The sequence below is a fragment of the Helicoverpa zea genome, chromosome 21 (genome assembly GCF_022581195.2).
Source record: "Helicoverpa zea isolate HzStark_Cry1AcR chromosome 21, ilHelZeax1.1, whole genome shotgun sequence".
Taxonomy (NCBI): domain Eukaryota; kingdom Metazoa; phylum Arthropoda; class Insecta; order Lepidoptera; family Noctuidae; genus Helicoverpa; species Helicoverpa zea.
The window spans coordinates 751,431-778,272 of record NC_061472.1 but is presented as its reverse complement, the minus strand read 5'-3'; the positions used below and the strand labels follow the sequence as shown (position 1 = coordinate 778,272).

Genomic DNA, 26,842 nt, shown 5'->3' with positions numbered 1-26,842 from the left:
TGATTCATATGTGATGTACTATCGTAGATTTATTTATGTAGATATATCCTTTTGTATAATATGTTTATATGGTGTATTGATTGTATGATAAATATTACATAAGTAATGTTTTAACATCTCGATGGAAATGACACGTTAAGGAAAAGTCTTGATTGTCATGAATGATTTTCATAGATCATAGATACATTATGTGGTGCATTGATCAAAATCAACCGTCAGATCACCAAAATATGCGGAAAAAGAGCCATTTCCAAATGTCAAATTGATATCATTCCCAAAACACTCGTCTTTCACCACTATCTACATAAAATTTGATTTTACTGGGAAGAAGTGGCGCAACAAACTACCCCATTAGAACAATTGCCTATTACCCATTTGACCACTCACTAGTTCGTTAAATAATAACACAAATTATGATCTTATAATTAATTTTCCTTTCATCCGTCCAAATATATCTCCTCTTAAAATAGCCAGCCCATATCGCAGCTATCTCCGTGCATCGGCTCATTAATACCGGCCGCTATGCGCGTGCGCCCACGCGGTGACATCGCTTGCGTAACGCACGGGTCAGGAGTCGAAGTTACTGACCCTGACACGTTAGATAGATAGATAGATTTTATTGTACACCAAGAAAATTAGCACAGGAACTCATAAGACACAAAGAAAGTGTGAAATCAAAATACCTATTTTTGGTCTGGCAATATAAAAACAATATTTTTGATGTAATGTAAGTAAAGAAAGGTTGCTGACTGCCTGATTTTTAGTCAGTACTAAAATAAACTACCCCGCACATGAATAAAAAGCCTAATATGGTTACTCTGATGCATAAGCTAAATTACTTCCAAGTTTCATAAAAAATAATCCAGTAGATTTAGCATACAAAGTAGAAAACATACAAACGTACGTACTTGTACAACACTACAATTCAGATTTTTTAATTTTCTTTTTGAGCATGGCAACTTTTTTATTTCAACACACAATGTTCTCAAACTGCGCCTCTAACTACAACAATCATAACCATTTCGTGTGTCTGTATGTATAATTTCTCTTACTCACAAGATTTCTCAAAATATTTTCATAATAATGTTTAATCAGCCAATAAGTAATAAACATGGTTTATCTTCGGTTCTCGAGTTAATCAATGTAATCAATATGTTTGTTATTACAAAAATTACGCGGTGAGAGTTGTCGCATGGCCCATGGGTGCGTATGCGCACGTAGATTTTATTGTGTGTTTGATGAGTTTTTAGTTCGTTAGTTGTGTTTTTTATTATTTTTAATAAACTTTTGAATATTTTAATTGAATATTTAGTGAAGTAACTCATTGGTAGTGGTAATATTTTACCTTTATTGAGCTTTAACATAAAAAAAAACTATACTTAACTATAGTGTTCTGAATGTTAATAAATATTACTATTTTAAACGTCATTAATCTTCATTTCTCACCCAATAAATCTAGCACAACTTTACTACCTACTTAAAATTTAATTCCCATATTATGCGCTAACGCCACTTCAAATTCAGTTCGACCAATAAGTCGATACATAACAGTCGTTTGTAAGTAAAGCCACGTTCACAATACACGGTATGAAAATGCCGTGTACATGTACATTACGTGCGGCCTTTAACAAAACACTCACGATTTTGGAGAAAGTGCACGCAGTGGGTAGCGGTAATACCACCAGTACGAGTGTGCACTAGGCTTAGGACAGACCTTTTTCGAATTAAAGGATTTGAACGTTTGAATTTGGAACACTATTTTTTAATTTCGAAGGATTTGAGCGATTGCATTTAGAAGACAATTGTTTTAAATTTCGAAGGATTTGAATATTTGAATTTAGAGTCGATATTTGAAGATTTGCTAGTGTTGTGTCGCTGTTGTCTATTGGTAAGAGATTTTTATTTATTTGAATAGTAATGGTTCGGGCCACGTAATTTTCCATACTTTATAGCCGCTGACGCAATCATTTACATAAAAATATTACAGCCAAATAGTCACAATAAGACACGGTTACGCTAGATTTTACAGGGTTTTCCGTCACAAATATTCATAAGTAGTAAACAATGTTACCAACTTTACTATAACATAAAATATGAGTAGACAAACTAACAAGGCAGCTATATATAAATCTGTCAATATGTCGTCTATAACAATGCCGACTGGTCTAACAAGATATAAAGTATCATAAGAACTAGTCTACGGACTTAAACAATGAGGTTTTCTGTCGCGTAGGAATTCAATTATTTTGTACAAGTAATTATAAACTTGTTGGTAAATTGTTTGTTTTGTGCTGAAAGAGAGCTGGCTGGTTAGAATGCTGTTTAATATATTAGAAGAAAAATTTTGATAATTCGTTTTCTAATCACATAGAATTTCCAAAGGTTAGGTAGTAGTTTGGGTTAGTTCATTTATTTATTTCTCAACATATTTTGTACATTTTAAAATATTTAATTTAGAAAAAAAAAACATTTAAAAATATAAAAGTAGTAAGTAGTTTTATTATTTGAGTTTCAGTGGTTACAAAAGTCATATTTTTTTTCATCATGAAGGAGCAAATTATTTCACTATAAAATAATTTCTGAAAAAGTATATCTAGCTTAATCTTTTAATTAAGTATCATTTTATGGCAATTAAAAACAGAATGCGGAAGAAAAACTAGGGAGAGGCCTATGACCAGTAGAATGCGAAAACCTGATTAAGATAAACTGATTGAAGTCAGAAGTCGATTTAATTGAATAATTGCATTCATTAAGATAGTCAAGGCGCTGCGTTGATTGACAACAGAAAACTCAACAAGTACGCACGCAATCTCTAATTATTACATGATTAGAAAACAATATAGTTAACAGCATCAATATTTCTCATAAATACACCAATAATTCGAACTAATTTCATTCATAAAACAATTTGAACGTTATCATAAACCATCAACGTAAAGCCACTCAGTCAAAATGAACAAAACGTTACAAATTATGATGAGAAAACACGCAAGGTTAGCCACGTATCAATTAAAGTGCGCTTGTTTCCACAGCTAAAATAATGCATTAATTATCACAACACGTTACTTTCCCCTCTCTCGGTGTTGAAGTTTATTTGTAAACGCAAACTATTATGTCATTCGAGTTTGACATTTCTGTAAAAACGTCACTCTATGGAATTGTTTCTGCCCTTCTGTGTTCTGCCGGCATCATGACAATACTGTATTTACTTTAATTGTATTAAATCCCTGGTCATCCTAAAATATCGTTTGTTTTCTGCCCATAACCCATCAGGTTATGGGCCCAGGGATATTGTTGATAAATTATATCAATATATTTTCACGTACTTCGCGAGATTTCTGAGACCGGTTCATGGATATTTTCTAAATGTCCACTAAAGAAAAAAACATGGCTGCCTCGTCGGGTTCTGGATCCTCAAATTTTGTTTCTATTGAGAAACTTAAAGGCATCGAGAACTATAGCTCGTGGAAATTCATGATGCGAATGATTTTGGTACACGAAGAGTTATGGGACTGCGTTGAATCGGACGATGGCAAAGATAACAAGAAATCACATAAAGCGCTGGCTAAAATTGCATTGAATGTACAGCCAACAGCGATACCACACATTAGAAACGCGAAGACTGCACACGAAGCGTGGACAAATTTGCAGAAAGCATACGAGGATAAGGGTTTATGCCGGAGACTTGGTCTACTACGAACGCTGTTCGCGACCAAACTGTCTGATAGTGAGAACATGGAAGCATATTTAAACAGAATCACGGAAATGGCACAACAGCTGAGCGAGATAGGGTCGCCTTTGGAAGACGACTTCGTAGCAGTCATCATGTTGAGCGGACTTACTGCGGACTATGACCCACTGATTATGGCAATGGAAAATTCAAATGTAAAATTGTTAAGCGAGATAGTCAAAGGGAAACTGTTGCAGGAAAACATCCGAAGAGATGATAAGACTGAGAGGACTGAGAGTGCTCTAGCTGTAGTTGCACGCAAACGGCCTCCTGTTTGTTTCAAGTGCAGAAAGACGGGACATTTTATCAAGGATTGCCCGAAGAATGTAAACAAGAAGAATCCTAAAACAAATACAGATAATTCGAAGGCATTACTTACCGCACTTTCAGCAAACATCAATAGTACATCATGGTACATCGATAGTGGTGCAACAGGCCATATGTGTCATGACAGATCAGTCTTGAGTGATTTTGTGAATGATAAAACATTGGAAGTGAAAGTAGCCAATGGTGACAAGTTATTAACTGCTGGACAAGGGACAGTTCATGTACAAATGAGAAATGGTAATGTAAAGACAATTTCTAATGTTTATTTTGTACCAAACTTAACAGCAAACTTGTTATCAGTTAGTGAAATGGTTAGAAAAGGTTTTAAAGTGGTGTTTAGTACTAGCACTTGTCAAATATATGATGGTGAGGTAGTTGTGGCCTCTGCTACACTTTGTGATGGTGTATATCAGCTAGATGTTGTTGAATCCACTCCCATACGATGCAGCTTAGTAGAAAAGTCTACTGAAACAGAGTCAGGTGTTACTTCAAGTAGTGATGTTACTAATACTACTGAAAAGGCTTTAGTTACACAGCAATGTAGCACGGCTTCACAGGAAGTCTGGCATCGTCGTCTGGGGCACCTTAACCATAGAAGCATGCAGCTTTTGAATAAAGGTATGGCTACTGATATTACTTATTCTAATGATAGTAATTTCGAGAAATGTGTTGCATGTGTGATGGGAAAACAAACTAGGTTACCTTTCCCTAAGAAAAGTTTCAACAGAGCCACTGATATATTAGAATTAGTTCACACAGACTTATGTGGACCAATGCCTTGTTCATCTTTTAGTGGATCTAGATATATTTTAACATTTATAGATGACTATAGTAGGAAAACTTTTGTTTATTTTTTGAGAAGAAAAGAAGAGGTCTTTGGTAAATTCAAAGAATGGAAATGTTTGGTAGAAAACCAAACAGATAAAAACCTAAAAGCAATACGTAGTGACAATGGAGGTGAATATATTAATTTGATTTTTCAGAATTATTTGAAGGCAAATGGTATCCGTCATCAAACAACCATACCCTTCTCCCCACAGCAGAATGGCATTGCAGAGCGGGCGAACAGGAGCATACTCGAGAAAGCTCGCTGCATGTTACAAGATGCTGGCCTTGGAAAGAGATATTGGGCTGAAGCTGTAAACACGGCAGTCTATCTGAAAAATCGTTCACCAACCATAGCAGTCAAGGGATGTATACCAGAGGAGAAGTGGACTAATAAAAAGGTATCACTCTCAAATTTACGTATATTTGGCTGTATTGCATATTCTCAAAAACATAATCGTACAAAGTTGGATCCAAAGGCAGAGAAATTAATATTTGTGGGCTACTGTGAAGAGAGCAAGGGTTACAGATTGATAAACCCTGATAATCCAACAGCGTGTATAAAAGCAAGAGATGTAACATTCTTTGAAAACAAGTTTATGAATGTGTCAAATGATGATAAATTGCAGAATGAATCCATCATTGAACTATCGCCACTAACAGAATCATTGAATACTGATGAATGTTTGGATAGTAATTCTGATGACACAGATACTAACCAGGATGGACAGAGAATTAGTATGATTACAATAAATGATTCTGAGAGTGATGATGAGAGCTTTACATCAAATGCTGCTGCGGATGAATCTTACGTTCCAGATGAGGAAGAAGAAAGCACATCTTCTAGTACACAGACAGACGAAGATAATGATTCCATGCTGTCTGCTCTTCATATCGCTGGTATGAACGGAGTCGCAAGCGAGCCGCTGACTGTGAAAGAAGCCCTATCTGGTCCGGAAGCTGAGAATTGGAGAGAAGCAATGGAAAATGAGTATAAATCTTTTATTTCCAATAATTGCTGGACTCTTACTGACCGTATAGAAGGACGGCGGCCCATAAAATGTAAATGGGTATTCAAGAAGAAATATGGACTTAATGGTGAGCTCTTAAGATACAAAGCAAGATTAGTAGCAAAAGGGTACACACAGCAACATGGTATTGACTATGAGGAGACATTCTCACCTGTTGTGAGGTACTCCAGTCTGCGCATATTGCTAGCCATTGCAGCTCAATACAATATGGACATTGATCATCTCGATGTGAAGACAGCTTTTCTGAATGGTGATCTCAAGGAAGTTGTTTACATGGAACAGCCTGAGGGTTTTGTTTCCAGTGGAAAAGAGAATAAAATATTCAGACTTAATAAGGCAATTTACGGTCTAAAACAAGCATCTAAGTCTTGGAACGAAAAGATCAATAAAGTCCTATGTGAAACTTGTAAGTTTATGAAATCTGCTTCAGAGCCATGTGTTTATTATAAACGAATACAGAGTGAATTTATAATAATAGCTCTTTATGTTGATGATATTTTACTTTTCTCTACTCCAAAATCGCGAGAGCGAACTGTATTTAAAGAAAAGCTTAAAAAGGAATTTGAAATTACAGACTTGGGACCAGCCAGTCATATTTTGGGAATGAGACTGACTAAAACTCAATCCAATATAACTCTTGATCAAATAAATTATATAGAAAGAGTTCTTGAGAAATATAAGATGGAAGATTGTAAACCTTCATCCACTCCCATGGAAACAGGAGTTAAGTTAACGAAGTCTGAGAAACTTACTGATAACAGTAAATACGACTATCGAGGTTTAATAGGATCCCTGATGTATATTGCAGTTGGTACAAGACCTGACATATCACACGCCGTAAGTTATTTGAGTCAATATAACAACTGTTTTACGGAAGTTCACTGGAAATCGGCTAAAAGAATTCTTCGTTACCTAAAAGGTACAAAGGACCTGCGATTATCTTTTGTTAAAGGTGACTTAACTATCACTGCTTATGCTGATGCTGATTGGGCACGTGGCGAAGATAGACGCTCCTACACAGGATATGTGTTCAAATTAGGAAATTCTACAGTGTCGTGGGAGAGTAGGAAACAACGCACTGTAGCTCTATCGAGTACAGAAGCTGAATACATGTGTCTCTCTGACAGCTGTAAAGAGGCTCTATTTATATGTAACTTTTTAGAAGGATTGTTCCAAAAACCTTTTAAAGTCACAATCTTTAATGACAATCAGTCAGCACAGAAATTGTGTAGTAATTCAATGTTTCATGCTAGAACTAAACACATTGATATTAGACACCACTTTATTAGGGAACATGTTTCTAAGGGTTCTATTGATGTTAAATATTTGTGTACAAAAGAAATGTTAGCAGACATACTGACAAAACCTTTGTCTAGTGGATTACATGTTAAGTTTGTAACAGAGTTGAATTTACTGTGAAGTTGAAATTGTTTTAAGTTTGTTTTATGTACTGTTACATTGTTTTGTCATGAGATATTGTTAAAGATATGGTTTGCAAGAAGTTGTAACTTTGTTTTCTGTGTGCATATAATGAATGTTTTCTTTAGTGTTCTATTTAGTGAATCTTTAGTTTAGAATCTTTAGTGTTTCATTGTTAGACATTATAGTATTGGTTTAAGGGCCAGTGTTGAAGTTTATTTGTAAACGCAAACTATTATGTCATTCGAGTTTGACATTTCTGTAAAAACGTCACTCTATGGAATTGTTTCTGCCCTTCTGTGTTCTGCCGGCATCATGACAATACTGTATTTACTTTAATTGTATTAAATCCCTGGTCATCCTAAAATATCGTTTGTTTTCTGCCCATAACCCATCACTCGGTAGCTTGGAAAACCGCGAAAGTCACTTCTCAACTCAGTTTACGCTCAACCATCGCACCCGATACATGAAACAAAACGATCTACTGAAAATCGATTTAATAATTCGATTGATTATTTAAAAATAGAACGAGCGAGTGACAAACGACAGTGTCGAACAGTGAACTAAGTCTGGTTCTAAATTTAAACACGCATACCGAACGGAAATATAGAACGCCCAACGGATTGCATGTTCTAAATTTAAAATCCCCAATGCAGCTGCCAGTGTGAACTTTGTCACGGGATTCCGCTTTCTTTTTAAAAGTAAGTTAAAAGTTCCGCGTATGATTTAAATCGATATTATCGAACGTGATCTAGGGGCGTGATCGAAGCGATATCTATTGTTTCGTAATTGCCATTGATAGTGAAAGTGTCGTGTTTGACGGCCGTCGTCAGATTGTTGGTAAATATTTTCTAACATTTTATGGACTTTCACTGTTCTTAGTACCGCGGTATCCAAACAGTTGTTTCAAAGAAATTGTTTTGTTACGCAATAGTAGCGTGCACTGCCGGCGTTTGTCTGTGGCCTAAGACCGCAAATGACATGATGAGCTGTGACTTAAACAATCGATCTAATATCGATAATATTCCACCAAAAACATAACCCTTCTTTACCATCGGTTAAAAAAATTAATCAAAAATTACTTATTCTAAAGACAGGCAAATGATTAGATACCTAGGTTGATATATAGGCTTAAATCACGCATCAATCTGCAAGTTAAATGGCCCGTGGAAGACATCACATGTTTTATGAGACGCGCCAACCATATCACTGCCTTTTGTGGATGCATTTGTTTATGAAATCATTAGACTTAATATTGCTGTATGCAGTCTCGACACTTCTAACTGTAGGATACGTAGTAACGTCATCGATAAATTAGTAATCCACGGTAAAGTAAAGACAATGTATTAAAGTTGATGGTCACTTGTATTATTGTATTCTATAGTTATTAATATACTGGTAGATTGAGTAACACTGAAGCATATATCAATCAATATGCGAGTCCTTAAGAAAGTGAATTGGTATAAGGTTGTAAAATATACTTAATGTTTCAACGCAGTACGTTATCTAAGAGAAAAAATAAGTGTGTAACTCCCACACAATAATCAATTACAACAGAGGTCAACAAGTAAACAATTAATCACCAAACTAACAGTAATAAATATTTATTAACAACGTAAAATAAATAAATAAGAACATCGTAAAGTTTTATCGAGTCGACCTCCTTACTACTCGCGTGATAAGAATGTTTAGTTACTTTACGTATTTGTTTTACAGTTTTATGTAATACAAGTAAAGGACGATTTACACAATGTGCATAGCTTTGGCTGCCAATTTTGAGCTGACTCATTTAGGGTCGAGTCATGGTAGACTATTTTGGAACAGTTTGAACTTGAAAATACTGCTTACTCGTTTACAGAGACTAAACGTGAGCTTTTTCTAATTACCTAGCTATAGCGGATTGCTAACTTCTCCACGCTGTAGTTTAAATTATTAGAAGATTAACAGGCTTTTATAAATGGGCCAACTGATACAGATATTTTTTCTAATCAGTCCAATAGTATCTGAGATTAGCGCGTTCATACAATCAAATTCATCAGCTCTTTAACATTAGCAGCCTTACTTATAAACGTGAATTAAATAATAAGTAATACTGAAGGGCTGTTTAAGAAAATTCTTACTTATAAACGTTGCTTAAGCATGTCTTAACTAACATTTAATCACTACGTAAGACTTTAAGTAGTGATTACCTAGTTAAAATGTTGCTAAGAAGGTGATTAGAGATTTTTATAAGTAAGGGGGTAAATCTTTAACATAAGACACATTGCAATTTTTTCTAACTCCTCCACAGTATGTACTGCACCTAAGCCTATTATTACGCTATCCTCAACTCGGGGTAGGCAGTTACATCACTTCACTTAAAATGAAATAACTTGTATTCATCCGCTGCACAGTGTGTTATTCAGCCTTAAAAGTTGGCCAATAATGGAATTTTATGTTTTCCGCTAACTACCTAGAATTGTATCTGGCCAAAAAGCTTATTAGTCACTGCAACCAATAGTAAAACACTTAAAGCGGTAGCTTAATACAGCGCCTCGTGCGGCCAGTCGGAAGTTACAGCTCGCTTACGCCAGACGTGTGATTTTGCGATACGTTGTTATTTCGGTGTTTTCCATACTCTTGTTTTTGTTTGGTGGAGTGGTTTTGTGTCAGTTTTTGTGATGGATGGGTCTACTCCAGGTATGTACTTTCTGATTTACATAATTTTATAAAAAAATATATTGTAGATTTTTGTATTTATAGCCGTAAACACAGGTCTAATTAACTGTTGTAAAAATAATTTATGGTGCATTTCAAAAAGGGTTTTGTTGTATTTCTGAACATTTCTAAACATTAAAATTTGTGTTATAATATGAGGTTGTTATTTCATTATCCACTCATAAGAAAAGTAGCCGCACGAAACCGCTCCTTTTTGTGTTATTTTTTTTTTCTAGCGGCCTATATTATTTGGTACAAAGAAGACGGATCACAATCCATACAAAATTGCCCCACGTCCTATAACAATGTGACGTATCTCAAAAAAAAGATAAAAATGTTTAAAAAAATATGGCATACTCGCTAATTTATTTTTTTTACACCTTCATACGAAAAAAATGCTTTAAAAATGGTTCAGGCGCTGTTATGAAAACATCGTTCATAGGACTATTTATGAACCATTTTATTAAATATTTTTTTTGTTTGATAGGGTATACCACACAGGTGGTCCCATAATCATCAGGTCAGGATCTGATGATGGAAACCCTGAGAAATCTAGGGCAACTTTTAAAAGTTGTAGGCATGCGCAGGATAAAAACTTGACTATGAGGTATTCAGTTGTCGAGTTCCCTCGACCTTCTTTCGTCTCCATCATCAGGTCAGCTCCAAACCTTCACTGTTGCAAAGGTCTATTCAATACAAATAATATAAGACCAAATACGAGGTAGTTTAAAAATTCAGTTGTCGAGTTCCCTCAACCTTCTTTCGTCTCCATCATCAGGTCAGCTCCAAACCTTCACTGTTGCATAGTTTTACCAGACATACACCTCATAGTAAAGTATTTATCCTGCGCATGCCTACAACTTTTAAAAGTTGCCCTGGATTTCTCAGGGTTTCCATAATCTGATCCTGACCTGATGATTATGGGACCAACTGTGTGGTATACCCTATCAAACAAAAAAAATATTTGATAAAATGGTCCATATGAACGATGTTTTCATAACAGCGCCTGAACCATTTTTAAAGCATTTTTTTCGTATGAAGGTGTGAAAAAAATAAATTAGAGAGTATGCCATATTTTTTTTAACATTTTTATCTTTTTTTGAGATACGTCACATTGTTATAGGACGTGGGGCAATTTTGATCCATCTTCTTTATTTTGTTAACATTATACGTTTTAATTGTTATAGGACCTTCTGGCATGAAGATGATTACTCGGAAATACTTATATGACATTGCCCAAAACTCAATTGGGTCATCATTTGACGAAAAACTTAAGCTTATGGAAATCGAAGTGCTAAAAGGCTATTTTCAAGACGATCCAAAAATAGCAGACGCTAAACACAAATTGTCCATTGTTAAGCACCAATTTAAACAAAAATGGTTGGCAGCTCAAAAAAACAAAAAGAGATTCGAAGAAAAAAATGCCACGTGGCTAAGAGACACAATAACTTTACCGAGCGCAGGTAGGTGAAGCACAATACATTGCAAACTCGCTATTGTTTACATTATGACTAATGTAACTTTTTTTATAACATATTTCTATTTGTTTGTTTTAGGAGTTAGCCCCGGGCGTCCTCAAAAATCATTTGAAGAATCAAGTGAAAGAAGTAAAAGACGGAAAACCGAAGACCTGAGGTCAAAAGATTTAGCAGAATTAACGTATGCAACACAAATGCAAATGCGACAGGCCGGCAAAGTTGAAGCTTCGAAAGTTGTTAAAGACCTTACGAAAAGTCCTCGAAGAGCTAAAAAATACATCAAAGCCTTTAAAGAAAGTGTTGAAAAGCAAGATCAGCCTCGTCAATTATCACCGTTACAAGCATTGTCAATGTTTACAGAAGCAGAATTAACTAAAACTCAATATCAAAGAGTCCGTGAGACAAACCCAAATTTTTTCCCGTGTTATTCTATTGTTCAAAAAGCAAAAAAAGATAGCTATCCGGAAATTCATCGTGTGACCGAGACATGTGCTGAAGTTCTAGTTCAGAAGTTGATGGATCACACAGGATCAAGACTGATACAGTTTTTGGGAAAAGCTGTAGAAAATTTAAGTGAAGAAGAGAAATCCTCATTAATATTAATAAGTAAGTGGGGTTGTGACGGCTCGCAACAAATACAATATAAAATGAAATTTGAGTTTGAAGATGACTCTGATGCCAATATATTTCAAAGTTCAACAGTTCCACTCCAATTACTTTACGGCTCTGAAAAAAAAATTCTGTGGCAAAACCCAACACCATCGTCACCTCGCTACTGTCGCCCTATAAGAATACGTTTTGTGAAAGAAACAACTGACGTAACTAATGAAGAAATAAATTATATCCAATCACAGATATCAGCACTCACTAGTACAAATATAAATGGCATTTCTATAAAGCATAAGATGCTATTTACGATGGTGGATGGCAAGGTATGCAATGCAGCAACACATACCAAATCAACTATGAGGTGCTACATTTGTGAAGCTACTATTTCAGAATTTAATGATTTATCAATGGAAAGGCCATGCAAAAAAGAGAATTTCAGCTTTGGGCTGTCATTATTGCATGCTAGAATAAGATTTTTTGAAACGATGCTGCATGTGGCATATAGGCTACCCATTAAAAAGTGGAATGTTCGCCTTTCTGCCGAAGAGAAACAAGTGGTGGAAGATAGAAAAAAAGAAATCCAAAGCCAGTTCAAAGAAAAACTTGGACTTTTAGTAGACACGCCTAAAGCAAATTTTGGTAACACAAATGACGGTAACACAAGCAGAAGATTTTTCGAGGAATATGAAATTTCAGCAGAAATTACAGGAGTCGATAAAAATTTAATTTATCGTTTAAAAGTAATTCTAGATGCATTATGTTCCGGTATGAAAATAAATGTGGAACAATTTGAAAAATATTGCAAAGAAACTGCCGAACTTTATGTGTCGTTATATAATTTTTACCCTATGTCCCCTACATTACACAAAGTTCTTGTTCATGGAGCAGCTGTCATCAAGGAAGCAATACTACCAATTGGGCAACTGTCAGAGGAAGCAGCAGAAGCTCGCAACAAGAATATTAGGACATTCAGACTAAACTTCACAAGAAAGTTCTCGCGAGTAGAGTGCAACATGGACATACTAAACCGACTTTTATTGACTTCTGATCCTTTATTAACTGGTATGAGATGTAACTCAAATAGAAAAAAGAAGAAATTATTGCCAGATGTTGTAAATCTTTTATGCGAAAGTGACATAACAAATATTAATATTGTTGACAACAGTAGTGATGACGAATAAATAGTTATATATGCAAATAATTGGTTGTTTTATTGTGTTTTCATGTTAAATCGAATAAAAAGTATATATATAAGGCCCTAAAACCAAAAAATATTTTTGGCCAACTTTTAAGGCTAAATAACACACTGTGCGCTGTAGGAAGTTGTGGTTGTAGCATAAACATGGCGGAGATTTGGACTACCTATTGTTGCCTGTTTGATATTCTCCTCGTTATCTATTGGTGACTTTAACAACGTGGTAACATGTTGTAATTCGTGGTGGTGTTATGCCACTTTATTGTAAATTGTGGTCTTAAAAAGTACCTAGTTGCTTTAGTACCAAGTTTAGACCGTTAACTTTGTTTGGGACGATGCTATGGTTAAAGCTTCTTAAGGTGGAAAGAGTTTAAAAATGGGCTATTGAAGTATGCAATTTTATGCAACTAATAAACATAGATATACACCGTGACGTTTTAGTCGTCTTACAACGGCAGCCCACTTCATGTATCCAATGACTAGTAAACGTTCATATAAAAATATATATATATTTATGAGATTTGAATAATTTAATCGTTCAATACCTACCGTTTGATACGTAAACATTTTTTTTTTCAGTATTTTTCTTTGCACCTATTATCTTAATTAAGTAAGGCTATAAAATTAATAATCGTGTCTAGTGGTATTTTATGTCGGATAGATTGAGTGGACCACCTTTGTAAGACGACTAAAAAGTCACGGTGTATGTAAAAACTTTTTATTGCAAACAATATATTTTTTTTAAGTATGTCTATGGAGTTTCTTGCCAGTTCTTTCCGATGTGACCCACTCCTTGGATCCGTGCAACTAGCTCGATTTTTCGAAAGATTTTTTATAAGCCTATTTGAAATTAAAAAAAAAAAGCTAGTTTGAAAGATCTATTAATAGACGTAATAAAATACTCAATAACACGTTCGATACTTTAAGAGACACAATATCGCGTATCAAAAATATTATTGACAGTTTGTCAGCACAGATATTTCTAAGACTTTCCCATTTGTTAAATAAAGGTTGCTTCGTGATGACTCTTAAATGCATGTACCATGTTTTGCCACTCAACAGAAAGTTAAAGAAATATAAAAACATGTATTTTTTATGCTTTGACAAATGGAAGTCAGTTTTCTAGGTGCTGTGATACAATACAGACACTTTTCATTGGATCTTTGACCTAACACGTTAAATTGGACGTGATTTAAAAACCGTGCAATTTGTATGACATCATTTTTGAGAAATCACTCGGTGTAGGTAGGTATTAAATTGTCTGATTGGAATACTAGTGTTACATCAGTCGTTACTTTACTTTCTTTCTATGTGACTTTAGACTTAGCAAATATAGATCCCGATGATGAAACCTTACGTATTATACTTATACATACAGGTGACTTTAAAAATTGCTCTGCAGGTCTGACAAGCCGACTTAGGAACGCAGTAGAAACTTCATTAAAAAAATCTCGAGATTCTTAAAGAAATTCTTCCTCATACGGAAAATAATAATATAGATTACAGCTCATAAAAACTAGGCCAGTTCCTGTCATTAGTTTACGTAAGTACACATAGAAAGTAATGTGCAATAATTGAGGGAAGCTCGTGTCATTTATAACGCCGCCATGACAGTTTCGCGTTCTTACGCGACATGTAAGAAAATACTGTAATCGATATTATTATATCGATATTGATTGACAGCTTGCGATGTTAATAGTTATATAAAGGTGTTAAATGAAGATTTTATAACTGAACATCTTTAACTCGATCCACCTGAAATAAATAATCAGAAATTGCAAACTTGTCGACTTTACGATACCCTTCACTAATGCAATCGATTCATGCAAATTACGATTAAAATTAAAAACAAGTAATTACTTTCACAAAATACCAATTTAACGCTATTTATCATTATTTTTGTTTTACCGTTATCAAATTCAGAATATTACTAATTAACTACGGTCCAGACGTTACGAATCGAGATAAAAAATTACAAGAAAACCCGTTGTCATGATCTTATGATAACATCGAAATAATTATGTCCGAATTTCGTGTCTACATGCTTGTTAACTCTGTGGCGTACCGTAAAATTGTTGAGTAATAATTACGAAGTTTTACATAATTGTTCCGAGTGCAACTATGTAGATATATAAGAAGACTAGAGATGGTCCAGTTATGAATTTCAGCCAGTGGTGATATCATCATAATGCTTTTTCCTAAGTTTAGTTAGGATCGTTTAACAGTCGAATTGTACGGTTCTGAATACCACTATTTTACGTAGTATGATTGCCTATTTAACCCTCCACACAGTTAATTACCTGGACCTAGATGATTAACTCTTATATAACAATTAGCTATCAGAATGTCTAGCAAATAAAAGTTGACATACAAAAACTATTAGCATATTAAATATGGACAAACAAACAACCTAAAATACATTTTGCAGCAGTAAACTGCCAATTCACTGCACCTATTGCAAAATCTTCACAAGTAAAGGTTTGCCTCTATATGTGCCCATTCAGAGACTAAGTTCAGTAATACCAAACTACCAAAAATAGAATTTCTAAGCAAATATCATGAGCAATCATTAAGAAATAGCTTTGCAAAACTATTAACATTCTTCAAAGTAACCTTTAGTTGAAATATAATCATCTAGTCATGATGCTAGACTCCATTAAAATACCTTCGTTTCCTCATGATTCAGATCCGCCTGTTTTATCCTTCTATCGGAAATGTCTGACATATTTTTCTAACTCCTAATATTATTCGTCAGACTTGCGTGATTATTTTTATCTGGACGCGTGGTAATGATGCATTGTAATTACTGATAGCGGTTTATCGATTAAATCTTCGTTTGACCACACCTCTATTAGACTGATTGTCGACCATTTAAAATGTGTTGTTTAACGTTCATACTAAAACATGTTTGTTTTTATCTGTCTTACTAAGAGGTAAAGTTTGTGACGCTAGAGGGCCATGCCATTAAAAATTAAAAAAAAAAAAAAAAGTTTGTGACGTTAAGGGCAGAGAGTAACGTACGAATTCACTTAACCAATTTTGAAAATACCCCGTTGTATATTGTGTTATAGGCACCAAGAAGTATTTTCCCGGAACGCGTGTAAAACCGCGAGCAACATGTGGTTATCAATACATTTGCCATCTCTGTCCATAAACGCATGAGCAGCTATTTTCAAAAATATTTCCTTACTTTCTTCACCATTACTTGTCTTCCTACATTCATACACACGTATGTAGGTATAATTTTGAATAATATAAAGTACTTTAGAAGTGAGATGAGTGAATTACGTAAAACACGGTACTTTCGATTTCTTTCCGTACGAGTAGAATCTCAACGTTAAAATGTTAGTATTAGCATCAGGTGTTCTTATGCCGGCCATTTCTCTTAGTTGTCATGTACAACTTGTGTCGCAGCATCTTCTGACTGAGCACACATTTCTCTTATTTAAATTGTTTGTAATAATCTGCGCAGTATTGCCTAGTAAAATGTTACATCTATTTACCGTATGATATTTTGTGGTAATCGCTGTTAGGCAACTGCTATTCAAATTGAAAGATCAACTAGATAATCTAAGCTTAGGTTACATAATATTAGTGACCGTTTTCTTCATACGAATCTGTTTAAACCGAATTAATTCCCATATAATCCCGTCTAAACCTTGACCAAATTAAACACTCAACATCCCTTCCCACTTCAAAGTTCACATTGTTATGTAGAAGATCCAAGCTTTGTCTTCGCATTTAATTTTGTAGTATGAGCATTATTTGCTCAAACACTCAATTTTATTTATGTAAAATGTACAATACTAAACTGCTATTTCCAGACAACAGACAGCGCCGACTTCCTGGCGACAAGGCCGCACACAGCAGCCGTCATCCCGGGCAAGCCAGCTGGTAACCCGCTGCAGTTCGTGCGCGTGGGGCCGGCTGACCTGGGCAGCAGGGCTCGGGAGCAGTTGAGGAGAGCAGAGCTCGCGAAGCGGACTGACCCTGCCCGCATTGAGAGGCAGGAGGATTGGCAGTCGGTGAGTAGATCTTATCTTAACAGTAAGCAGTTTCCGGAGCGAAATTTTCCAGTAATGTCCCAAAGTAGGACAAAGGCCAGCCATTCTCCAGTTTTCCAAGGTGTATTGTGTTGCCCAGGTAACCAGCTAAGGGGTCAGCTAGGCAGTCGCTCCATGTTAAACACTGGTATTCAGCTGTAGGTATCAAGTGAGCCGACCTCAATATATTTAAGAAAAAGCCATGCTGACGATGAGTCGGACAAAAGCATTAAATTGATCTACATTTTCGTTCTTATGACATTCCATTACGTAAGGAACCAATTTATATCATTAACTCCCACCGGACCTATTTTGGCAATGTTCGATTATATCTTTATAAATGAATGAGCCTAAGTAGACATGCAACAAGTGACCTTGATGCCTAAAAATATTAGATCCGTATCTACGGAATGCATGACTACAAGTTTGAAAAACATTGCAGATATGCACGCTCAGGATGACTTTGAGTTCGTTTCAAAATATTACTTTTGGATTACGTGATTGAAACTCAGAAGCCAGTTAGTCTGATGCCAGTCTAAACAAGGGGTATCAGTTAGCCTGGGTAACTGGTTTGAGGAGGTCAGATAGGCAGTCGCTCCTTGTAAAGCGCTGGTACTCAGCTGAATCCGGTTAGACTGGAAGCCGACCACAACATAGTTCGTAGAAAAGGTTCGGGAGATGATGATTACGTGATTGAAACTTCTTCGTCATAGGAAATAAAGATCCTAGGAAACCTATACTATGGTCTACCTTTGCCCTTTAGGAAATTCCACATCTCTAATATCCAATACTAGCTGCACCATTTACCTACAAAGGAAAATCACCATGACTAAGATGATGACAAATCCATTATATTCAAAGCATGGGAACGTATTGGGTATGCAACATGCATGCATGCCAGCATATCTCAGTAACATCGAATCACCATAAAAATTCTCCACAGTTTTATTTCTGCCGACAGTTTTAGTGAATCAATAAGGAAGCGAGATTTTCGTGCCAATCTTAGGGCTGTCCGACTGTGTTGGAATCAATTTTTGTAAGAAATAAAAATTGAATTTGGCACTTACGGTGACCTTTCAGGACCAAACTACCCTTACTGATTAACATGGTGTTTTGAAATTTAAAAAAAAATCCCGACGAATTGAGAACCTCCTCCTTTTTGGGAAGTCGGTTAAAAAATGGCAACCCTCTGTCGCGCTCAACAATAGTTATTTGTTATACAAGAGTGCAAAGTTGCTTTTTAACCGCGAGCTCAATTTTGATGACCGAGCAAGCGAAGGATTCTAAAATTGAAACACGAGCGTAGCGAGTGTTTCAATAATTAGAATCCTGAGCGATAGCGAGGGAATCAAAAGAGCTCAAGGTGAAAAATCTTTGCACTCGAGTGCAACACGTAACTTTTCATCCCACCTCATCGAGGAAATTACTAAATGCAAAAAACAAAATGGCGCGCACATATGAGTATCAAATTAAAAAGCAGTACCTATTAAAGTTCATTTATTTGAAAACTCAGTTTAAAAATGAAACGACGTTAAAAATCTTTGTAAAAACAATAATAAAAATTACTTAATTAATTGAATAATTATTTTAAGCAGTATTTTATTTGTTTAATATGTATTTGTTTGAAAAGTCTTATCAAGATTGTCACAAATGGAGTATTGCACACGATGTTCTAAATTCAAATCACTTTGCCGCTCTAGAGGATAAAAACGGCTTTTGCGCTCAGATATCAAAGGATAAAACTACTCTTTCCGAGATGGTGGGATGAAAAATATATCCAACAACACTCTCAAATAAAACACAGATATTAGGCCACTTCATCTTCTCCACAAACGTTTTAGGAAGTAGGGCAAGACCATTGGTAATCCTCATTTGCATAAGTGCTGATTCATGGTCCAAATTATTCCAAACATCAACTTCATTCAATACATTGCAATCGTAATATAAGATACTAGTTTAATTCTCTTATCTCGGTCTACATACATTAGCCTCTCAGCTCAGCATTTTCCTAGCACAAATACTTAGAAAACTCATCGGTCAACCGTTTTGCTTACCAGTCCTACGTAATTATAACTAAGTACTGGGTTAAGTATCACTTGCTTATAGCCTGGCTGTGCTTGAGTCGTCGCGGTCATTTGCTCCAAGTTTACTTACTGTTTGTGTTTGTGACTATGGTTATTGATTTACGTAATTTACTTATTTTGTGTGTAGGTAGGTTAATGGTAAATAAACACGTGATCTTGATGTTCCATCTTTGACCCTTTGTCCCACAAAGTAGTATAAAATAGCCAAAAGCCTTCCTCCTGTTCAGATAGCTAACAGCTAATTTAACGAGGAAAGATTTTTTCAAATCCTGAAATTATCGTCTTCAACTTTTAAAAACTCAACTTTAGAACATTGTAAAGGAATAAAATCCTTTTTAGACAGCCCTACGGATGCATGGATGCAGTTAAAATAATTCAGTGTTCTCTTTGAGTGAAGTTTTTCACTTTTTTCCTAATGGCGGTTAATTGGTCGGCTTCCGATGAAGTTGGAAAGCGCCCAATCCAGGTTAATCGCCATACTTACAGTTTTTACTTCAACTCCAAGTTTTCTGCAAATATTATTCCCTTGTAGGTAGTTTGTTGAGCGTGTCTCCTTGTTGACTGAGCTAGGAAAATAAGGTTCTGCATTAGACCTACGATAGGTATCATTATTAATATGTTCATTGCTCAATCTATGTAGGAAAGCTATCCTGTCCAAATATTATGAGGTTAAACAGTTTGCGCGAACGCACTATTCTCAGGAACTGACTGGTCCAATTGGAAATATTCTTTCAGATCAGACATTATCAAACAGATAAGATAACCTATTCAACTCCATCCCACTCCTTCGGTAAAACCGTGCCTCATAAAAATGTCATTTGTATCAGTAGAAATAGCTGGATTTAGCTATTGACATTTAAAAATCTGAATAGCAACCTTTTTCCGCCATATTGTCAGACCCAGAATCAAGCGCCCGCGCATTGTCAAAAACCTATTTAGTTCCACATGTAGCGATTTCAAAATCCTTAGTTAATAGCTCTGTGGGTATTGATTTATGTCTCGTAAATCTTCTAAAGTACCGTGTTTTTGTTTGTTGTGTATTTTGACATTAATGTTTCAAATATTTTACACGTTTTCCGTTAGTTTAAAAGTTACTACAGTATTGGGGGACAAAGTTCTGTTTTGATTGAATGTACGGTATCCAAGTTTTTGGCTGCATCTATGTAGAATTAAAATTAAAACCGGCCAAGTGCGAGTCGGACTCGTGCACGAAGGGTTCCGTAAATTACAGTTAAATCAACCTATCTCAAAAACTATAAGAGATACTTTGATCAAACCAAAAATCGTTGAAAGAGTTAATTAGCATGCATCACCTCTATTTTTTTTAGAATTTTATACCCCGTAGTTATAAAAATAGAGGGGGGGGGACATACTTTTTACGACTTTGAGAGCTGATATCTCAAAAACCGTTCACTTTAAGAAAAATGTTTTTTAGAAAACTTTATATCATTTTAAAAGACCTTTCCATTGATACCCCACACGGGTATGTACATCGAAAAAAAAAATTTCATCCCTCAGTTACATGTATGGGGGGCCCCACCCCCAATTCTTTTTTTTACTATTTAGTGTCATATTTTTGTAGCGGTTCATACAACACATATTCCCATCAAATTTCATCACTGTAGTACTTATAGTTTCCGAGTAAATCGGCTGTGACAGACGGACAGACGGACAGACGGACAGACGGACATGACGAAACTATAAGGGTTCCGTTTTTGCCATTTTGGCTACGGAACCCTAAAAAGGCATATTTTCATTAGAAAGAACAACATCACCTTCCCGTTATTTTATAAGGTTTCGTTCACTTCCTGAGGGGCTACTATTTAATATTTTATCCGGTTGCATTTAGTAATATCCTGCCTTATATTTCAATGTATCTCGATACCAAAACATACCATTCAAATTAGTAACTCAGAGCTACAATGATTCTTTAATAATCATACTTTGGTTAATCCCCTAACCATTATGACGCCACAACGCCTGGGGATTTCTGTAATAATTATTTCCTTTTTTTGTCTAAATGTTTTTTATTTTTATATTTAATATTTAAAAATGTAAATTATATGCTGGAAAATAAATAAATACCAAAATTAAAAATTTCCTTTTTAATAACGAGACAGCCGAATGCTGAAACACCACTCTTTATGGACTGTTCGAACATCATGCTATTTCTGTCACACCTTAAAATAATTCATCATCATCTGCAAAATAATTGTAGTCAAATATTACTAAAGTTTCTCATATTAAACCACCCTTACTTGCTTTAAAATCCACCTGTACTTACTTTATATTTAGGTACATTTATTTTTGTCCCACGTATCTCGAAAATTGCTCGGCCGTATTTTGGTACATTTTATGACTCGCAGATATGGCTAGGCTGTAACGTGTTCTGATGCATTCGCTGGTGGGAGTACTTAAAGGTACATTATGTAGGTTCGTACATTAATTAAATACACCCATGCTTCTTGTAATAATTACTGTCCTACTACTTAACGCCCTCTTACATTACGACGATAATTATATCTAACATACAATGTGCAATGTCTGAGGTAAGATTCTTTTCAATCAAGAACCAAGTATTTTGGCTTAAAGTCAATCAGTAGGTACCTAACTACTTTATATCAGACTCGTTGTGAGAACAGACAACACACATACATCACTTTTTCTCCACTGCGTTGAGCGGACTCAATATTTCATTCATAAGTACAGAATCTCTTTTTCCAAATCAGTGCGCAAACAAACAACTCTTGTTACAAAAAACATCCATCTCACCTGGCCGACATAGTTAATTTTTTCCTCCATTACCATTCTGTAGGCAATTATTAAGTTGACAGATTGTTCGGACATGTGAGGCATGTCATAATTGGCGGGAATGTCGCCGCCATCTTGCCGACAGCTATGGAGGGTGGAGGTTATTCGATATGTGGAGGGTGAAGGTAGGGAGCTAGGAAGAGTCGTGAAGGGTAATTAAAAAATATGCAGCTCTTGGCAAAGGAGATGTAAAAAAATTATGCAAAAAAACAGAATTGAGAGCTCCCTCCTTTTTCGGATAAAAATAGAAGTTGTTTATTGAGAAGGAATACGAAGAACAGCAGATGACTTTTCTTAAGAACTTTTATAAACTAAAAGGTACACCTGAACTATTTTACAAATAAGTTTTTTCAAATCTAGACTTACCCCTTTTGCTACAGTAGCGCCAACAATTAACCACTCTCCAAATGACACTTTTCTACATATGTATAAAGTCACCTTCCCCTTATCTCTTCCCTCAATCGTCGCAACAAAACAATAACAGGGCTCGCTGGCTCCGGTGGGAGGAAGTTGTGCGCATACGCATGCAAGGCGACGACTTCCGCCGGACTAACGAGCCGCCCTTTGTCGGATATGCGCGGGATTCTTATTTTAAACCTTTTTGTTTGTTTGTTGGTAATTGATGCTGTTTTTTTTTTTTTGTGAAATCAGATCTTGGATAAAGTGATAAAACAAACATACAAAATCAACAAACCTTCAACATTTTAATTGACCATCAGATATTTTCCAAACCATCCTTAACAGCGAGATAAAAATAAACCACCGCTTATAGTTCGGCCATTCAGAGAATGCGTTCCTGACACGTCGCGATTGAACTGACGACGTAACTACATTCATTGATTATTGATATAATAATGTTGTTTTAATGCTCCTCAATTGTTAAAACGGTAAACAACCAGCAAAAATATTTTTATCGTAACTGCAACGCCATTGCAAAGTTACGTCGTCAGTTCAATCGCGACGTGTCAGGAACGCATTCTCTGAATGGCCGAACTATAACATACCAAATACCAATAGAACTCATCTTCTGAACATTCCGTAGAATACCAAACTACAACTTAACATTTTCTTACATTCTATCTTTTTTCACTTTGACCATTATTTGCGGTCATTACATAGATTAGCCGACATTAGCCGTCGTTAGCTAAGACGACTGTTGCGCAACTGGTGAGCGATTTAAAAATATCTGTATTTCCTAGCGGCTACTCAATAATAGGTCTATTAAGTTCTGCGAGGCTAGTTGATTGGTTTAAGTTATAAACTGAAAGAGTCGCTACATTAATGTCATACGTTATTATTTGCTAATGTTAAAATTAGGCAGTACAGTATATCACATATAAATATAATACACGTACCTACCCAATAGTAGACGTGGTTTATTTTACCAGGGGACTGTATCGCGCACACGTATCAAAGATATAGCTTAGTCTTTCTCCATAAATGGTCTATCTAATATGCATCTAAAATATTTCTTCAAATTGGAAGGAGAAACCATGCTACGCGGATCTTAAATAAAATTGGGATACTTAATGTCAAGAGGGCGATGAATATAGGTACCATGTTCAAATAATTATCGTCATTACAATCCCCGCTTTCGTTCATGACTCAAGACACACAAAACAGCAGCGTTTAACTTGTAGCAAGCGAAATTGTATAAAAAAAACCTATTCTACCGTCGCACGCGATGTTTGACATGCCAGCCAGAACGATACACTCTCTCGATGTATCGAGAACTGTAACGATTATCGATAACTCGACTGTTAAAATAAATAGTCGAGTATGCTATGAAGTTTGATGAGGTCAGACGGAAAGTCTACTTCCTTATGTTAACACTAAAACCGACTTTCGTTTTGGTGTTTGTTTACATAAGCTTATTTTTTATCTGGAATTAGATCTAGTGCTGTAGATCTATTTTAGATTTCAGCAGTGTTATTACAAAGAAGACACCATGCATGTCTGTTTTTTTAACTGGATATTACTGCCTTAAACATTTGTTAATGATGAATGGCGTGATTGACTTTGATTTGATGCAGATTGTACTACAATACTTTTTGATAGTAAAAGGAATAGAGTGATATAAAAACAATTACTGCTGACCTATCTTGCAACATTTCAGTTCCTACAGGAGTAGTGTATTTTAGTATATTTATCTTCTGTTAAGTAATAAGCAATGCTACATCGTCAACACCTGATCACTCCACATAAGACAAATCGAGAAGGTACAATCTCGATTGTAATTAAGAACATACTATCGAAGTTTTCTCCCGCGCCCATAAATGAAGAAAGCGTGACCGCCACACGTAATATGTATAGTAAATGCAGAGAAAATTATTTCTATATAGATTTACGGGTATACAATATATTGTTTATGTAGGAATTTATGTTTCATTGCGATCAAATATGAAGAGAATGTACTCAAACTCGTCTTGATGCGAGCCTGTGTGCGATGCCATAAAATATAATAATTTTCGATATTCCGTCGATATTAACACTGTAAAATAAACAACTAAAATATCCAAGTAAATAAAAAAACAAGCCTTAAAAGAAAAGAGCATGAGGAGTTGCCAAAAAAAGAGAGAGAAGAGAAACCAGTCATATTTCAGAAAACTGTGACACTAGGGCTTATTAGGCGATTAAAAACTGCAGTTTTTAAATAGCCACAAGAGTATGCAATTCTAAATTCAGTGTAAACAGTGGAAACCTTTCTCTTCGTCTACAGAATTAATAAGGAAACACATGATTCATAATCCAATCAATCGATCAATAACTGGAATATTTATCCCAAGGTCTAAACCTACATCCGCGAACTTACATACCAATTAATCTAGAATATCTAGATCCATCATTAATTCTAGACTAGCATCCCTACTATTATAATATTATAAATGCGAAAGTAACTCTGTCTGTCTGTCACGTCATGTCACGTCAAAACACTGAACTGATTTTAATAAAATTTGGTACAGAGATAGAGTTGACCATGAGAAAGAACATAGGATAGTTTTTATCCCAGACTTTTGAAGAATTCTTTTGGAAACGCGATATAACCGAACTCTACGCGGGCGAAGCCACGGGCGGAAGGTAGTTCATTTATATAAATAAGTAGTCGTCATTCGTCTCCGTCCCTAACCTGGGTTCACCTCTAGTTCAGGGGTGAGATACATCAGTAAACAAGATGATGTGCTCAGTTGAATCATAACTAGTGGAGTAATAAGTTAACTGTTGATTTATTTGTTCCGATTCTGGATTCTGAGATTCAAAATGGAGGAAAGGATCCAAAAGTTAAGGGACAGGCTTTTGATTGTGAGTTTTAAGTTGATGACGATAACATTTATCAGAGGGGTTCCATAAAGTTAGATGAAGTGAGTGACTATAGTTCGGCCATTCAGAGAATGCGTTCCTGACACGTCGCGATTGAACTGACGACGTAACTTTGCAATGGCGTTGCAGTTACGATAAAAATATTTTTGCTGGTTGTTTACCGTTTTAACAATTGAGGAGCATTAAAACAACATTATTATATCAATAATCAATGAATGTAGTTACGTCGTCAGTTCAATCGCGACGTGTCAGGAACGCATTCTCTGAATGGCCGAACTATAGCTGCCGTGAATTCTGGTCTGAAAAGGAAAGTCTGAAAGTAATGTACTTTAGCCTGACCATGCAACTACGTAGATTGACCTATACTTACATCCAATGGCTATACTGCTTATCATATTCACTTGTTACCTTCCAAATTCTAAGGAGGAGTCTTGCTTGGACACTTTTGTAACCATCTATGACATAGTCTACTTCAGAGACTGTTCAATTTAATACAATAGTATTCCATACTTAACCTACAATGTCTTGTTCTAGAACCTGGACAACTGGAAGTCGTCCCGACGGAAGAGGGTGGAACACATCATCGAGCGCTGCGTGGAGGTGCGCCGCATGGAGCACGAGCCGAGCCAGCCCCGAGCCAAGTCCAAGACCTTCAACGAGATGCTGGAGGAACGGTCAGTACATAGGTACTAACATACACTTTTACTGTTTACACTTTAAATTATACTAATTAAGACACTGTAAATCCTCGTATAGGTTTTATTCAGTAAGATGCTTACATTTCCTCACGGTGCATCCCACAACAGGAGTGGTCATTTGACGATTTCCAGAAAAAAAGACACTTAATTGTAAGGGCTTCTGCACACCAATGTTTAAAATGCGCCGTGGCTTTGGCGTAGCGATACATACGCGGGAATATAATCGGATGAAACCCTTGAGCCAGCATCGTTACAAAAAAACAGGTTGGCTTACCGGACTCCGAGTAATTTGTGAACAAACTTAGTAAATCGATTATGAAGGTCATGAAAATATCATAGCTCCTAACCTAATCCCTCGTATTTAGAGTAAGCTGCCATTATAAGACATTATCTACTAAATGAGATAACAAAACCCTATTGGAAGGTAGGGACATTTATTCATTGTCCTTTCTCCATACTTAACACTGCAGTTAACTTATTTATAGTCCTCTTCTCGTAGTAAACAAAGGCGTAGTACCCATTAGCATTACTTGACACACTCGGGTTCAACTACCAGTTAAATATGTATATATGTTCG

General features: G+C 35.7%; 1 protein-coding gene across 4 annotated transcripts in view; it reads left to right on the top strand.

Moving 5' to 3' along the window:
* Positions 1 to 26,842, top strand: part of LOC124640938 (LIM domain only protein 7) — a 193,060-nt gene that overhangs the window by 119,191 nt on the left and 47,027 nt on the right. For 3 of the 4 annotated variants that reach the window (XM_047178902.1, XM_047178904.1, XM_047178901.1), the window contains 2 exons: positions 17,136 to 17,336; positions 26,102 to 26,253. In XM_047178902.1, the coding sequence (XP_047034858.1) occupies positions 17,136 to 17,336; positions 26,102 to 26,253 (353 nt within the window). The remainder of the gene's footprint in view (positions 1 to 17,135; positions 17,337 to 26,101; positions 26,254 to 26,842) is intronic. The other variant, XM_047178903.1, reaches the window with a different exon arrangement.